The following is an 18,103-nucleotide window of genomic DNA, read 5'->3' as shown; positions in this document are numbered from 1 at the left end:
ATACACATTAGATCCATTACATTAAATGTCAAAAGATTTTACAAAAGATTTTATAAAAGAGAAAAATATGTATATACTAACATTATAAGAGTTTTTTTCATTATTACTGTATCATCTGTTGAAATATATTTTGAACTATATTTTAGTATTTGGTTGATATTGTATTAGACTAGTTATAGTTAAAATTAGTTTTAATGGTTTTAGTTAGTTAAACTTTGTTTCCATGTATATATAGTTTACTTTCATCGTAAACTATCATTCATTCAATTAATGAGAAATATTATTCTTTCTCAATTTTCCTTCTCCAAGATTCATTTTCTCATTCAAGCATACTCCTACCATCTTAATATCATTTATCGTTCATTTTCAATTATCATTAACTTTTCAAACAAAGTAATCCAAATAAAAAATAAATGACGTAATGACTGTGCATAAATTTTTACATTATCAATATATAGATATTACATTTTTAACAAAATTACTAAATACAAGTTAAATCCCTTTTATAATCTCTCACCCCAATTGTCTTACCCTGATTACAATGTCAAATACTTGATGGACACTTTGGGATATTACTAATTGTATTCTATGACATTTCACTCTTATACCATTATAGATATTAATATCTTAAATATTAGCATTTTATTATGACACTCATTGAGTTTTAATGAAATTACATAAACAATCCTTCATTTTTTTACATCTACACAAATCTCTCCTAGTTTTTATACTTTCATTACACTGACTATCCTTGCATGAGAAATAAGTGTAATCTTTTAAATAGAAAATGTGATAAATGCAATTAAGTTAAACAAAACATGATATATTGTGAGAAAACATCCAAAAATATACAAATCAATGTATCTTTATTATTTTTTGTTACAAAATGCATCAACAATTCTAAAGAGATATTGGTTAAATCGCTCTTATACTGTATCGTAACGAACCAAAAATAATAAAGAGGTGTCGACTCATATATTATTTGGACTTGTCTCCATAATATACGATGTTTTGTTTAATTTAATTGTATTTATAACATTTTTTGTTCAAAACATCACACTTATTTCTCATGCAAGGATTGTCAGTGTAATGAAAGTACAAAATTTAGGGGAGTTTATGTAGGTCTAAAAAAATGAAGGGTGGTTTATATAATTTTGCTAAAACTCGGGGGTGTCAGTGTGATTTACTCTTTTATTATATCTACACTGAGTGGTCATACTAACATCTAAAACATAATTTCTCTTTTCTATTTTAAAATTTATGCTTATTTGTTAATTTTATATTATCATAATTATATCATGACTTATACTAATTTTTAAAATTATAATATCTCTAAATTCACCTCATATCATATATATGTGTCTTGTATTGCATCCGTATTTCCAAGAAGATGCATGACCCTAACACATACAAGCTTGATTCATAAGTTAAATTTGGTAATCCTATGTTCCAAGTGTTGTAGATTGAAAAGTTTCATGCTATTGATGATATTTTCCTGAATGTGGAGAAATCATCTCTCTCCCCGATTAGCATTTCTAACATATCATTATCCTAATGTTTTAAATTGTGATTTGGGGTATAGTTATGATCAATGTTGTGAAATCCGAGTTGGACATCAAATCGACAGATGTCTCATATTAGGTTTAATCAGTTTAAACTGTCTGATCTGATCGAATGATTTCATACATAATTAATAATTTTAATCTATAAATATATAGTTATATATAAATGTAAAACTTTATATAATTAATAATTATGTATAATTATATTGAAGTAATAACATCTTCATCTTTTATGGATGGTAGTAAAACAAAATATTAGAACAATGTTCCATTTTTTTATTTTAAGTGACCGTCCACTTAACTTTCTGGATTAATTCGGTTAACCGGGTTTAACACGGTTGGACTGAAATTTCCCCGGTTCAAAGCGGTTCAACTCTCATTCGGTTAAGATTGCAATATAGAGTCATTTTCAAGTTCAGTCAGCGGTCAGATCATCCAGTCCGGTTCTCATAATACTGGTTATGATTACATTGACTTAACCATAATTTCAAAATTTGGGGGAAATGTGATCCTAATTGTAATTACGATGTTATATGTACAATTTAAAACACTTTATTATCCTAACGGTTTCTATAAAATTGTTTTATTTCAGTTTGAGACATCAATTTTTTAAATTTAAAATTAAGAGTTGCATGAAATATACATACTCTTGGTCATTATTGTAGTTATTGGTCTTTTCTCCTATAACCTCAAATAGTGTGTTGTCAGGTAGGTTGTGTGATCTGTATAAGTAAATTTCTTTATTCTCATCCATACACATCTTTGATATATATTTAGCAAGAGAGATAGAAAGAGGTATTATACAAGACGAACACATCTTCTGTTTCATAATTTGTGTCACTTCATATACTATGAGTTTGTTATAAGAGGGTAGATAGACATAATATTATCTTTGTAAGAAAAAAGATTGTTTCTATTTTTTTTGAACCCATAACCTTCAAATTATAAATTAAAGTAGTTAGTTTACCATTACGACTCTGAGGCTCGACCTCTATACTTAGTATGACAAGTTAAGATAATTGTGAATGTCACTTTTTCTATAGGAGGAGGAGGGAGGATGAAAATAAAGTGATATAATTTTGGCCCAAGGAGTTATTTAGAAATTCAATTTCTCTCTAGATAACTAAAATATGAAATAGTCAAAATTTTATTTCAATGCAAAATAATAATTACGTGCATTTCGGGTCCTATTACATAAGTGGTTGTCAAATATTATCACAGTTTAATATTTGGTAATGTAAGAACTAAGAAGAATCTTTTATATTGTTGATGCAACCTTTATCATTTATGTTAACTAGCGTCTTGACATACACTGTCGTGCCTGTCAACCCGCTTTTCTATCATTTGTAATGTATAGCTTGTATTTTATAAATTCAAATATAATTTTTTGCGCTAAATTTACGGTTGAATTTATTCAATTGGTCTAATATTCAATTTTTTAAATACGCTTTTAAAATAAGAAGATAATAAAAAAATAATATTATATGGTTTTTTTGGTAGAAATAAAAAGATATTGAGGGCAAAATAGGAAAACACAAATTACACCATGATGGGTGGTTATTTTGTGTTTTCCCTTTATTAATAATATAGATAATAAGATTAGAATATTTATGGATTGTCATAATAAATATGAATAATATTATGATATTGTATAAAACTGTTACGTTGTTAATACATAAACTTTTGTCTCTAATTACAATTAACCCTAAATAAAAGTAATGTACATCAATAATTATGATGTATTATATTACTTAAATTTCTTTTCACTAATTGTACATAAATATTATCCTCTTTAGTAAAATGGAGGATACTATGCTTGAGCTTGAAGAAACTAAAACAAAGTGGGGAATGAGTTGAAAGGAATACATTGTAACCGAATTTTCATTGACTAAATCATCTCTTACAGAAGAGGGCTATATAGTTTAGTGAAAAACAAGCCAAAACTAATTAACCAAATAGTTGATTAAATACAATCAAATAACTTATGTCAACTAAGTATAGTAACCAAATAACTTCAAAGAACCAAACATTGGCTTTCTTATTCAGCAAGCAACTAAATACGAATATGCTAAGTGATTGGTGCATATAGTGATATGATATGGGTTCATCTACTAAATAATAAGAAACAAGAGTATATGCAGTAAAAAATGGAAGATAATAGAACATATGATAAACTTTATTTATACTTCCACATTTGGGGTAGAGTTAAATATAATAGCCAGACGACTTTCACATTTACCCTACTAAATTTTGGTTGTTTGGTACTACTGAGGATATTTTCTTACTTTTTTGTAATTGTAAGGAATTAATCCTTTTTAGGATATGTGACTGTCCCTCCCAACAACTATCATTCTTAAGAATCAAACTTTTGACTTTTTAATCATATTGAAAATCTAGTAAATCTTATACCAATAAACTAACACCTTATTAATTACTAAACTTGGGTTAACAGAGCATTTTAAAATTAACAATTAATGAAACATACATTTAATTTTCAATTACATAATCAGATAGCCATATGAGAATTTGTTTAGCAATGATGGGCCAGATGAATCTTTATCCTCACTCATTGAAATATGGCTCTGATCTTCCTCATATGTATCTTTAGCCTTGTGACTTCTGAATTAAGTCACAAGTCTATGTGTGAACATAGCCATAAAAATAGGAATGAGCACAAAACTATCTTCAATACTATATATAAAGTCAAAATATTATGTAACTACAATCATATGTATTTTATATTTTCCTATTTTACCGTAAATATTTTTTTTTATTTTCTATAATAAAATCTTATAATCATAGGTAATTACTATCTGAACATTAATTGCAAGTTGAAACTAACTCTTGGACATTAAATTGTAAATTTTAATAAAAACAAATAATATAATTAAAAGTATATCCAATAAAAAAAATATAATAGAATACACCATATACAAAAAATACATTATAATTATTTAAAATAAAATATATAGAAATTGAATATTTAATTTATAAAATGAAAATGTGGGTTAGTGGACACAAAGTGTTTGTCAACATGATAGTATTTAAATAAAGCCACAATTCATGGGGCATGAGTTATGCCATTACATTGCAAATTTACAATCACAATTATATGCAAATTAGCACATACTCTTTCATTTAACTTTTAAGTAACGCTGTGTTTTTAATGTGAATATAATATTCAATAAGATGTGACAAAGTCAAGTTAAATCTTTCTTTAACGATAAGATTGGCAAATCGTTATGATATTTTGGAGTGATTGGAGATTAAAACAGATAAAGTTAATTGTTATTATATTTATGAATCAGTTGGAGATAGAAACGGATAAAGCCTTATCACTCTCAACAGAACAAAACTATAAAAATTAAAATTCGAATAAACTCAATTAAAATCGTTTCCTTTGAAAAAATTGAAAATAATATTATATACTACTTTTGATATCCAAATCCAATATTCAACACGTAGAGTATGTTGATAAGAGTGTATGAGGATATCATATTTTGAATTGAAGTAAATATAAGATGTGCATAAAATCAGATATATGTCCACTAAAATATTAAATATAGTTGAAATAATAGAATTGTATGAGGAAAAAGGGAGTGAGCAAGAAATAGAAATTTGGGATGGCAATATAATTTCAATCTATATGTATATGTATAAAACAACTCGATTTTGATAAGGAAAACCCAATTTGATTAGGTTCTATCTCATTCAAGTTTGGTGATATCTACCCAAAACCGGATTCAAAAATATTCTATTTCGATGGGTGTAAGGATGAAGTTCATTTTTTTAACCACAATCGATTCAAGAGTGTAGGAAAATAAAACTCGAACTATTGCTATTCCTACAAACAAATGACATTTTTTTATGTTAATGACGGATTTCTCCCACCTTATAATTGTGTGAATAAGAAATTAATTTTTTTTCTGGAAACTTAAGTATCCTTTACAACAATGAAATTAAATATATTATTTATTCTACTTGTGTTTGACTTCATGTCTCAAAACATTGTGATTGCCAAAAGGTAAAATATTTAATTGATAATTTAGAATTAAATGACTTTTTCACCAATGAAAAGTCTCTGACACTTAAGAGTAGTAACAAGGTACAGTACAGAAAAAAAAACTTTCTGCAGCAGATAAAAAGTAATAGCCTCCAAGTTAAAATTGAGTGAGAAAGTTGTTATTTCAATTGCACTTGGCATAGTCTAATTACAAGCTTGAAAGTTGAAACAACAATCAAACAGTTATGCATGAACAAGAAACGGGAGGAAATTAACAAACCACTAAACCCGACTTAACTCCGATCTCAATCAGTTAAGCCTAAAATCAAGTACAAACTACTCAATAACAGGAATTTAAATAGGCTAACATAGGCCTAGAGGGTCATTACATACTCTGGTGCATCTTTCCTCTTCCCGACCAATGTTCGATACAAGTACATCGTCTTTACTCTCTGTTCATCATCCGCGATACTAACTGGTTGTTGATTATCATTGATGATCTCCACATTTAGACTAGGCATCTTCTTAGCTAGTATCTTGCAGGCTCCAATGCTCACATTACAGGACGACGTCCAAAGGGATTGCATTGTTTCATACCTCTCTACGTCCATCAGAAGTGCCGAGTTACCAAAAGGGCTATCTCTTATGTCAAGTTTGCGAAGTTTCTGACATCCGTTCAACACGTATGTTATTCCATCGCTGCTTTCTCCAGCAAATGCAACAGACAATACTTCAAGCTGCTCACAGTACATTCCAATGTAAAGGAAAACCTGATCAGTCAACTGGCCGGAGAGTGTCAGTCGCTTGAGTTTCCTGCAAGACTGCACAATCTCCCTGAAACCTTCATCGAATGGCTGCATAGTAGTAGGGTCGGGTTTTTCAGGATCAAGGATACACAACCTAAAGGAGATAAAATTTGGGCAGTTCTTTGCCACGGTTATGAGGACAGCATTTGTCATCTGCCTGCAGGTGTAGAGCAACGAGTGAAGCTTATGGCAACCGATAGATATGGCAAAGAGTCCTTTTTCTGAGACTCCGTCAAGATCATTTCCAATAATATGGACAGAGGCATAAATCCTTAACTCTTGCAAATCTTTACATGTGGAAGCTACAGCTTCTAGTCCTTTGTCTCCGATCCAATCCATTATCTGCATAGCCATAGAAACTATTGACATTAACCAATGCTTTAATTAAGATAGAAAATGAAAAAGGTTTAGGCCTTTCGGGTGATATATTTACCCACAGACGCTGAAGTTTCGCACATCGGCTTGCTAGTTTTATTAGACTGTTGCTTGGAATCCCTACCACACGGCAAAGGTCCAAGCACGTTAAGTTCATGCAAATAGGATATATTGCTGATAGGCAATAAGGAAGAACATTGAAAAATCCTGATATTTCGGTTATTGACTTGCACTTTGAAATGATGTTCCTTAGCCCGACGAGAGCCTCAGGATTAGGATCATGGACAAATGAACCAGTACCCAAGTCCACTAGCTGAGGTGCTTGCATCAGTATATTTTTTAGTGCGTCAAGGGGCACATTACCATTTAACCTCAAACTCCTAAGGTTAGGAGATCTGGCCACAAGTCTCTCGAGAGCTGCCAAATTAACCGATCCTTTAAGGCAAGCAAATTTGAGAGTGACAAGTGATGTACAGCAATCAGGAAAGAAGCTCAGCCAATGGCCTCTGTGATCATCAACTTTACTTTCCTGCAGGTCCAGGTCCTTAAGAAACCTACATTTTAGGATAGAAAATACTGTCAAGAAAACATGATTAACATCTCGCAGGCAATTCTCAATCGAACAGAAACTAACATCATTTAACCATGTCAAGTTTTGCTAATCTTATTCGATTGAAAGCAACAGTCAAACTAATCAACACTGAACTCAAGTAATTGAACTCCTTTCTTCCAAACACTACCTATGGAGGCACAGGCATTGCAAGGCAATAATAAACAAACAATCATCTGAAAAAATTGAAACTCGACAAACACAACCATAACGGCTACAAGATTCCTTCATGTCTAGCTTTCTTGAAAACTTTAGATCATATGAACCATTAATCACACAAACAAAACCCAATATAGCAAATCAAAGCAAAATATAAGATAAAAAGCAACAATCCAAAAAAAACAACAGACAAAGGTGTGAGGCTATTGACACTCTCAAATGTCTATTCACACTCCTTATTGACCAATCATAATTTTGTAAATTAGAAAACTAAAAGCATGATTTATCAAATAGGTAATTTGTAGTGTAAATATCCCCACCACAGATGACATGATGATTCCATAATAGCGACAACATGATATCAATTATCAATCCCAATAAAAGGGTGGCACAGTACACGAGCTCCCACCTAGTGGAGTCTGGGCTTACAAACAGAAATTTAAACTCATGACCTCCAGGTCACAAGGCAAACAAACAAGCAACCTTAAAGTTGCGCCGAGTTCACCCTGTATCAATTATAAATCCTAATCTTACCTACAATTTGCAGCTATAGCTGCAAGGCCAATAGTGGTGAACCCTTCACACCTAACAAGAACAAGAGACTCAAAATTCACAAAAGAAGATGAAATCAGTTGCAAGCTCTCATCAGTGATCACCATTCTCTTCAACCTCAACTCCTCTAATTCAACCTCACTCTTAACCAATGCATCAATCCAAGGATATACAAAACCACCCCAATCATATGGAACAAAATTGGAATCAACAAGGTGAGGTTTTCCTTTCAAAGTTAAAGACTTTAGCATAGGAAACCTCTCTATTACTCTCTCAGGACTAATTGAATAGCAATTCCCTATGAACACACTCTTCCTACTAAATCTATCTACCTTATACCAATTTTTACACACCAGAGACAAATTGTTTCTCTCCCTGTGTGAATTCATGTAGTTAAATACACGCTCTAGCACCTCATCAGGAAAATTAGCCATTTCTACCCCTTTTGTCACCCAATGGAAAATCTTCACCCTCTCCCAAAAGGGTCTATGACAAACAAGCAGAAAAGCTACAAACTTTGAAGAACACTATTATAGTGGAAACAAGTGAAAAACGAGAAAAAAAATTTGGTCATGATTTCTAAACAATATATATATATATATATATGTATATATGTTTGGGTAAAGTGATATATTAGTATTTATTTCACAAAGGTTTTGTTTTTCAAGTTAATTATAATATTTAATTTATTTTGACTTGATCAAACGAGTTGTCTACTAGAAATATCTATTTAGAAGGAGAAATTTAAGTTTTTCAGAAAAAAAATAAACATTTTGTTACTTTTGTTCTTATGTAGTTGTTTTTTAAGAATTCTTATCTAATTGTTGAATATTTTTAGTTTTTTCAGTATACAAATAAAAGTCCAGTATATATAAAAGGGTGTCTATAGTGAGATTTGAATAGGTTATAAGAAAAGTGTGCTAGAAATATCTATTTCCACGATGAAATCTAAGTTTTAGATATATTTTTCTTTTTCTGAAAAAAAAACATTTTGTTATTTTTGTTCTTATCTCGTTGTTTTTAATTTTTTTTATCTAATTGTAAAAGATTCTTAGTTTTTTTAGTATACAAAGAAAAGTCCAGTACATATAAAATGGTGTCTATAGTAGATTTGAATATGTTATAAGAAAAGTGTGTTAGAAATAACTATTTTTAGGGCAAAATATAAGTTTTAGATATATTTTTCTTTTTTAAAAAAAAAAAGAACATTTTGTTACTTTTGTTCTTGTCTAGTTGTTTTTAAAGATTTCTTATCTTATTGTTGAATATTTTTAGTTTTCTCAATATACAAAGAAAAGTCTAGTATACATAAAACAATGTCTACAATGGGATCTCAATAGGTTATAAGAAAAGTGTGCTAGAAATATCTATTTCTATGGCAAAATCTAAGTTTTAGATATATTTTTCTTTTTTTGAAAAAAAATAACATCATGTTACTATTGTTCTTATCTAATTGTTTTTTAAGATTTCTTATCTAATTGTTGAATATTCTTAGTTTTCTCATTATACAAATAAAAAGTCTAGTATACATAGAAGGTTGTCTATAATGAGATTTGAATAGGTTAAAAGAAAAGTGTACTAGAAATATCTATTTCCACGTCGAAATTTAAGTTTTAGATATATTTTCCTTTTATTGAAAAAAATTGTTATTTTTGTTCTTATCTACTTGTTTTTTAAGATTTCTTATATAATTGTCGAGTATTCTTAGTTTTCTCGGTATACAAAGAAAAGTATGGCATATATAAAAAGGTGTTTATAATGTGATTTGAATAGGTTAAAAGAAAAGTGTGCTAGAAATATTTATTTCCACAGGAAATCTAAGTTTTGGATGTTTTTTTATAAAAAACAACATTTTGTTCCTTTTATTCTTATCTAGTTGTTTTTTTAAGATTCCTTATCTAATTGTTGAATATTTTTAGTTTTCTCAGTTTACAAAGAAAAATCTAGTATATATAAAAGGGTATCTATAGTGGGGTTTGAAATGGTTATAAAAAAAGGCTGAATATCTATTTCCATGGTGAAATCTAAGTTTTAGATATATTTTTATTATTAAAAAAAACAACATTTTGTTTATTTTGTTCTTATCTAGTTGTTTTTTAAGATTTCTTATCTAATTTTTGAATATTCTTAGTTTTCTCGGTATACAAAGAAAAGTCTGGTATATATAAAATGGTGTTTATAGTGGGATTTGAATAGGTTATAAGAAAAATGTGATATAAATATCTATTTCCATAGCTAAATCTAAGTTTTAGATATATCTTTCTTTATTTTTTTTAAAACAATATTTTGTTACTTTTGTTCATATGTAGTTGTTTTTTAAGATTTCTTATCTAATTGTTCAATATTGTTAGTTTTCTCAGTATATAAAGAAAAGTTTGATATATATAAAACGATGTCAGTAGTGTGATTTGAATATGTTATAAGAAAAATGTGTTAGAATTATCTATTTCCACGACAAAATCTAAGTTTTATGTATATTTTTATTTTTTTGTTGGTAAAAAACAACATTTTGTTTATTTTGTTTTTATCTAGTTGTTTTTTAAGATTTCTTATCTAATTGTTGAATATTATTAGTTTTCTCAGTATAGAAAGAAAAGTCTGGTATATATAAAAATGTGTCTATAGTGGGATTTGAATAAGTTAAAAGAAAATTGTGCTAGAAATATTTATTTCAACGACAAAATCTAAGTTTTAGATATATTTTTCTTTTTTTAAAAAAACAACAATTTTTTACGTTTGTTCTTATCTAATTGTTTTTTTTAAGATTCCTATCACATATAACACATGATATACTCTACATTTCATCAATCCAACTTGAATTTTATTATTCAAATCTCTGAATCGTATTTTGCTTATTTTGTTCACATTTTACCACTCAACTTTCAATCTCATACAACAATGCATGCTTATAATCGTGCAGTCAAATTTTTTCTTGAGTTTGAGCGGCGAGTTCATATCACATAACACTCACTTGAATTATATGGATTACATCTCCCTTTATTTTTTTTTATATTATTTTGTAAGGTTGACTCAAGATACTTAAACCTTGTGGTATGGTAAAATCTGTGTATTTCTTCCTAAACTTATAGTTCATATACTTGATCTTTTATACTCAGGATTGGGCATGCCTATTTTGCCATCACTAGACTAGATAAGATGCATTTTTTTATTGTGCCTATTATTTTTAATGGTTATAAAAATACAAGTAAGAATTACTTGATTTAAACAACAATAACCAAGTATTTATCACATTAAGTGGGGTCGCTATATGCCTACATGGATCGAATGACGTCATAATATTTTATCATAAATCATATTTGTTGATAAAACATTAATCTATAAATCTTTCTTAATCATTTCACATATAATTTTTCTTGACTTCCCTCTACCATAAACTTGCCTATGTGCATAGGTCAACATAAATGATGAAAGTTATATTATGGAATGGAGAATCATCCCCAATTTATATATTAATTACCATTGACCTTTCACATAAAAGTAATACAAATTAATAATAAATGATGAGCTGATAATATAAAACAATTTACACTAACAATATGTATATTTTAAACTCGTAATATTATTAATAAAACAAGTGATAATATTTTAGGATAGCAAATATAAATTACTCGTGTAACAATTTTATGGGTGCTAATAACATATGGACTAGATTAATGTTATATTATATCTTACTTTATTTAGAAAATAATAGCAAAACAAGATCTTAAGTGGCTTGTTTTTGTCGGGAATTACATTTGTTGTCTCACGGTTTGTGTCATATGGTCTATAATAATTAAATTTTAACTTAAATATATTTTTTCTAATTAATCACAAATCCATAGCACATGGAGTAGCATAAACCATAACAGAGCACATGCTTAACCTTTTTGTTCTTAGTTAATAGAGTTTGGATTCCCTATTATAGTGTTGTTAGCTTGAGTGGTAAGATAACGTTTCTTACACTACATTTATTCACTTTTCTACTTACTGTGAGGCACTGAGGCCCTTTGGAGACTGTACCTTTCAGCGAGCAGTGCAACAGTTATCTTGAAAACAGTGCAAATATTGTGCTTAGTACTAATGTTCTGATGGAAACGTGGTGGGTAATTTTTGTATAAATTATCAAGTACCCTATGGGTTTTTTCATTAGTATTGTATCAAAATTGAAGCTAGTTAACTAAAGGTTGTTTGTATTCAAATTTGGTTGGTGAAGAAGGCTCAAGCTTGAATTTTCAATGGAAAAGCTTGAGAAGAATAATTTAATAACCACATCACTTGTCAAGTATGGGACTGACTTAACACAAATGGCAAGAGAGGTAAATCTGTTGGCTATAAAGTCGGAACAAAGATGCATTGTCCCAAATCATGTCTCATGCTCTTTCGCACTAATAAAAACATGTCATGTTAATTAAAAATTTTAAACTTTCATTATTAGTGTTTATTTATGTTTCATTTTCATTGGCGTGAAATAACAAATGAGACGAGGTTTGAGAAATCATATTTTTGTTCATAAAGTTGTTACCCTACATAGAAATATTGATGTACTATAAGGATTCTGCTTTAAAACATGTTATAGTGCCAATATATGTCTCCTGCTATTATTATAGTTTTTTGTTGCTTAGATTTGGAGATTTGTGTAAGCACTTTAGTATTTTAATGATGAACATACCCTTATGTATAGGGCAAGTTGGATCCAGTAATAGGAAGACATAAAGAAATAGAGAGGGTACAACAAATATTATGCAAAAGGAGAAAAAACAACCCTTGCCTTCTAGGTGATCCAGGTGTAGGAAAGACTGTAATTGCTGAAGGGATTGCTCAGGGCATAGTGAATGCAACTGTTCCATTAAAACTCCAAGGAAAATTGGTTAGCCCAAAAGAATCTATGATGCAGTATTATTGAAAATTTGCAGCAATGTTGTTATCTAACATGGTTGTTTAATATGTCTGTTTAGTTGTTTACACTTGACTTGGGATGTCTTATTGCTGGTACGACGCTTCGCGGAGAATTTGAGGAAAGGCTGAAACAGATTGTGGAAGAAGTTCAACAAAGTGATGGGGCAATAATTCTCTTTATTGATGAGCTTCATACACTAATAAGAGCTGGTTCATCTTCAGGTTCTCTTGATGCAGCTAATATATTGAAACCAGCTCTTGCAAGAGGTGATCTGAAGGTATCTATCTTGCACATTGGTTACTTAATTTAATCTATAAAAAGGGTCGGCGGCCTAGTGCACGACACTTCACCCTACTTGGTGGGGTTTGAGGAGGGTCGATGTACATAGTCTTACCTCTGCAAGTGGAGTAGCTGTTTTGAGGATTTATGCTTATAAATGTTCCCGATTATCTGGTTATTATCAAGTGCTCATCATTATCTATGCTGTGCAGTGCATTGGAGCAACCACTCATGATGAATACCGAATGTACATAGAGGAAGATTTAGCACTGAAAAGGCGTTTCGAACCGGTTATTGTGCCTGAACCAACAGTTGATGAGGCCATTGACATATTGAATGGGTTAATTTCCAAATATGAAGAGTTTCATGGTGTTTGTTATGAGCATGATGCCATAGTTGCTGCAGCCAGTTTGTCAAAGCTATATATAAGGTTGTTTTGTTTCTTACACTACAACATTTGAGATTCATGACTATTTAATTTTAGTAACCAATGTATAATATCATTTAGGATGATTTTTGGTTGATGTTTTTTACAGTGATGGTTTCTTGCCTGACAAGGCAATAGATGTAATTGATGCAGCTGGTGCAAGAGTTCAACTCACACGAATTCAGAATTCACCTAAAAGAGTAATTATCACTGAAAAAGATGTACACCAAATCATCTCAATTAGAACAGGAATACCTATTGAGAAAGTTTCACAGGTAGAGGCCGAAAAACTTTTGAAACTGGAGGAAACTTTGCATCAGCGAATTGTAGGACAACATGAAGCTGTCGAAGCAATCTGTCGTGCCATAAGACGGGCTCGTGCTGGGGTGAGGGACCCCGAAAAGCCAGTTGCAAGTTTCATATTTACTGGCCCAACAGGGGTAGGTAAGACTGAATTGGCCAAAGCATTGGCTATTGAATATTATGGCTCTATGGAAGCTATGGTCAGGTTTGACATGAGTGAGTACATGGAGCGGCACAATGTTTCAAAACTTATAGGTGCACCTCCGGGCTATATTGGTCATCAACATGGTGGCAAGCTCACTGAAGCTATTCGTCGCCGCCCTCATTCGTTGCTTCTCTTTGATGAGATTGAGAAGGCTCATGCCGATATTTTCGATCTGTTTCTTCAGATTTTGGATGATGGTAGACTGACTGATTGCAATGGTAAAATTGTTGACTTCAATAACACTATTATTATAATGACTTCAAATATTGGGTTTGGTAATCAAGCCAATCTTAAAATATCCGAGGCGTTGAAGAAGAAATTTCGGTCCGAGTTCTTGAATAGGATTGATGAAGTGGCTGTGTTCAAACAACTTTCAGAGCCTGAGTTGAATAAGATATTGGATATAATGCTTTCCAAGGTTTGTAAACGACTCGAGGTAAAGAAAATAAAGCTTAGTATAACTTCAGGAGTCAAGAAAAAGTTATTTGAGGAAGGAAACAATGCCAACTATGGTGCTAGGTCTATGAAGAGAGCAATAATGAGAGTAGTTGAAGATTTCTTGGCAGAAAAAATACTTGAAGGTACCATTAAAGATGGGAGCTGTGTAAAACTTGATCTTGATAATAAGGGTAATTTGTGTATCAACAAGTAAAGAAAAGAGAATGATACTTTTGCATTGTTATATGGATGATATCATGTATTCTAATTTGGGTTTGGTTTTAATTTCATTTAGGTAACTACTTTCATTGTTTATGATGGATCTTTGTGTTTTTATTTCTAATTCCTATTTTAGATATAATTTACATTTTTGAAGGTTTGAATTATTATTTCAATTCCATGTTAGCTGATGTTTTGCTCCATTTGTTTGCAACAAGTACCTTCTACGATAATTATCGATACTTTATGATAATTATTGGTAATTGCAGTAAGTGCAACATAACTACAAACATGGCCATAATAAATAAAAATCATGCATTAGTATATGACAAGAGAGAAGCTGTAGTTGCTAGTTGTATGATGTTGGATCAATAAGGAATCTGAAGGTGCGATTGATGTTAAGATTCCATACCAAAACTAATTAATAATGAGAGAAGTAATCCAACAAAAATTTAAATCATTCCTGAGACAATGAGGTATGTAATTTGAGATTTAATTTCTAACATGCCCTCTCCACATAAGTCTGCTCGACTAGGTGAAGGGTTACCTTTGGCCCATAACTAAATGACATCTTTTGGCCCATGAAACCGGATAAAAGTTGGGTTATGGCTCTGATATCATGTTAATGTTTCATCTCAAAATCAATCGGCAATGAGAGGAGTAGTCCAACAGAGATTTAAATCATTCCGAAGAGACTGAAATGATAAGGTAGACGATGTGAAACTTATTTCTAATATTTGAGTTGCTTTAGAATGTTTGCAGAATGGTTTTCTTGTGGTTGAAGAATGAGTTTGTTTTAACTTTTATGTATAGTGTTTTGATGGAACTTTAAGTGTATGGTTTATGCATATCTTTGGTTTATTGTTTAGAAGTTTTGGCAAAGGTGTAGGATTCCATATATAGGTAACTTATGAATGAATAGGAAAGTCCTTTACACATGAATCCTTTACACATGAAATATTGGTTATCCATCATCTACTCTCTCTAAGCCTCTCTTGTTATTATAAATACTAACTTAAACATTAGAATGTACCCACCCAAGATAGCCCAATACTAGTTTTCATCTTGGTTTAACCCAATTGAGATTATCCAAATAATTTTTGAAGTGATCGATAAATATATATATATATATTTATTTATTTATTTATTGTGGAACCAATGATATCTCATAATTTAAGATCTTTAATTATGTGTATAGACTATGAATGTAAGTTTTGTAATATCTCAACAGAGTCTTTTTTACACAACCTTCTTTATAAAAATAAAACACTTGATTAAACTCAAAACATATTATACCACCATGGAAAAAGAGTTGAGTGGTTCATTTTGCCTTTGAAATTTTAGATTATATATGGTGATGTCATATGTGATTATTCTCACATACCACTATAATGAGGTTCATACGTTGGATTCTTCTCCTCTAAGGGTTAGTTTGAGAGTTGGATTTTGGAGAAAAAAGAAGGAAAAGGAAAGGCTTGAGAGCCATAAAATACACTTGTGAGATGACTCTCAAGCCTTCCCTTTTCCTTCCTCCCCTCCAAAATCCAACTCCCAAACTAATCCTAAGAGTTTGATGCGGAGATTGTTGACAAAAAAAGAGAACACAAAATCAAGTGGCATACCACTTGTCTAGGCTTAAACCACTAGCAAGTGAGGAAAGCATATTACCCATAGAGGGCTTTTTCATGGATGAATAACTTTGAACAATTGTGACGGAGGATACCCTTAGTATGCTGGTTTAGTTGATTATTGTGTTCCCTTGAACTAAATTTACAACATAACAAGAAATTATTATTAGATCTCAAAATTAGGATCACAAACAAGCCGAATCGAATCGAATCATAGTTGTTCAATAAGAATTTGTTCGGCTTGAAACTCGACTCAAGCTTGAAACAATTTATAATTTTAGCTTGAATTAATTTGGTTCGTTAAGAGTTCACGAACTATTTAATTCAACTCATTAACTTGATTGCTTCATTCATCAACTTGAATTAGGATTATTTATTTAATATATAAAATTAGAGATTTTTTACATGTCTATATATACATAGTGAGTTACTCAAGTGACAGTATTTTGATATATAAGTTATGAGAACAATAAATAAACATGGGCAAAATACAACATACATGATTATTTAAGATTAAAAGTTAATTAAAAGGCACATGATTACTTAAAATAGCACATGCATTTATCTTTTAATATCATTCAAATGATGTTGAATAACTCATATTAATTATTGTCACTTCTCACGATAAAAGTTGTTCTTAATTGAGTCAATAATATATATAAAAGTGAGGATTCACTTACTCATTATCCTAACCATCAATTCTAGAGAAATGTAATGGTTTAGATTTACTACTAATTCAAACTATTGGATTCCCTAGAATTGATGGTTATGATAAGTTTAAAAAACTTAATTTTAAGTAGATCTCCTATATATATATATATATATATATATATATATATATAGAAGCTATTCACGTGAGAACAATACGCTATTGTGAGAAATGAGAACACTTAATATATACCATTGAATCTTGATTGAATGGTTAAGATTAAAAGATACATGCATATGACTATTATGTAACCAATAACTAACTTTTAATCCTAACAATTCATGATTGGTTGTAAATATCATTGACAATTAGGGCGGGCATGAGCATGCCCGTTTTTAAACAGGGCATGAAATATCATGCCTTGCCCGTCCTAAACATGGGCAGGGCGGGTTTGCGGGCCGCCCTAAATTAAAAAAAAAACAAAAAATGACATAGTACTTGAGATTACATGGATACATATTGTGACAGTAAGATTAAAAACACAAAACATAACATCTTGTTTTGTATAAATTGACATGCATTTAATTAGTAAGATATTATATTTTGAAAAATTGCTACATGCACTCAAGTGGCAAGAACATTGGTTATTCTTGTCATACTTGACCCATCAAATTTCTTATTTTAGTGTTCATTGATGCCCATGGCCATTTGAAATGCCCATGGACAAAAAGGGCATGTTGGACGGGCATTTTAGGGCGATAGACATAATTTTCATGCCCTACTCGCCCAAAACATGCGGGCAGGCCCCATGGGCTTTGCCCAAATTGCCAATGATAGTTGTAAAGCTCATATTTATTATTCTCACATTTTGATATGAGGATTGTTCTCATTTAAGTAACTATATATATATATATATAAAAGTAAACTTATGTGTCTAACGAGTTAACATTTTTTTTTTGCTCAAATTCGACTTTTTTATTTAACGAGTATA

At 30.5% G+C, this 18,103-nt stretch overlaps 2 protein-coding genes across 2 annotated transcripts; one reads left to right on the top strand and one right to left on the bottom strand.

Moving 5' to 3' along the window:
* On the bottom strand, positions 5,723-8,648 carry LOC109354899 (protein AUXIN SIGNALING F-BOX 2-like). The gene is made up of 3 exons (XM_019597705.1): positions 8,050-8,648; positions 6,805-7,300; positions 5,723-6,713 (listed from the first exon to the last, which is right to left on the bottom strand). The coding sequence occupies exons 1-3, from the start codon at positions 8,499-8,501 to the stop codon at positions 5,940-5,942; spliced, it is 1,722 nt and encodes a 573-aa protein (XP_019453250.1). The 5' UTR covers positions 8,502-8,648; the 3' UTR covers positions 5,723-5,939.
* Positions 12,303-14,850, top strand: LOC109353903 (ATP-dependent Clp protease ATP-binding subunit ClpA homolog CD4B, chloroplastic-like). The gene is made up of 5 exons (XM_019596262.1): positions 12,303-12,383; positions 12,749-12,934; positions 13,023-13,241; positions 13,456-13,673; positions 13,780-14,850. Exons 1-5 carry the CDS (start codon positions 12,303-12,305, stop codon positions 14,828-14,830), a joined length of 1,755 nt encoding a protein of 584 aa, XP_019451807.1. The 3' UTR covers positions 14,831-14,850.

The sequence above is a fragment of the Lupinus angustifolius genome, chromosome LG08 (assembly GCF_001865875.1).
Source record: "Lupinus angustifolius cultivar Tanjil chromosome LG08, LupAngTanjil_v1.0, whole genome shotgun sequence".
NCBI classification, from domain to species: domain Eukaryota; kingdom Viridiplantae; phylum Streptophyta; class Magnoliopsida; order Fabales; family Fabaceae; genus Lupinus; species Lupinus angustifolius.
The sequence above is the reverse complement of the archived record's forward strand: the minus strand, read 5'-3'. Positions and strand labels throughout refer to the sequence as shown.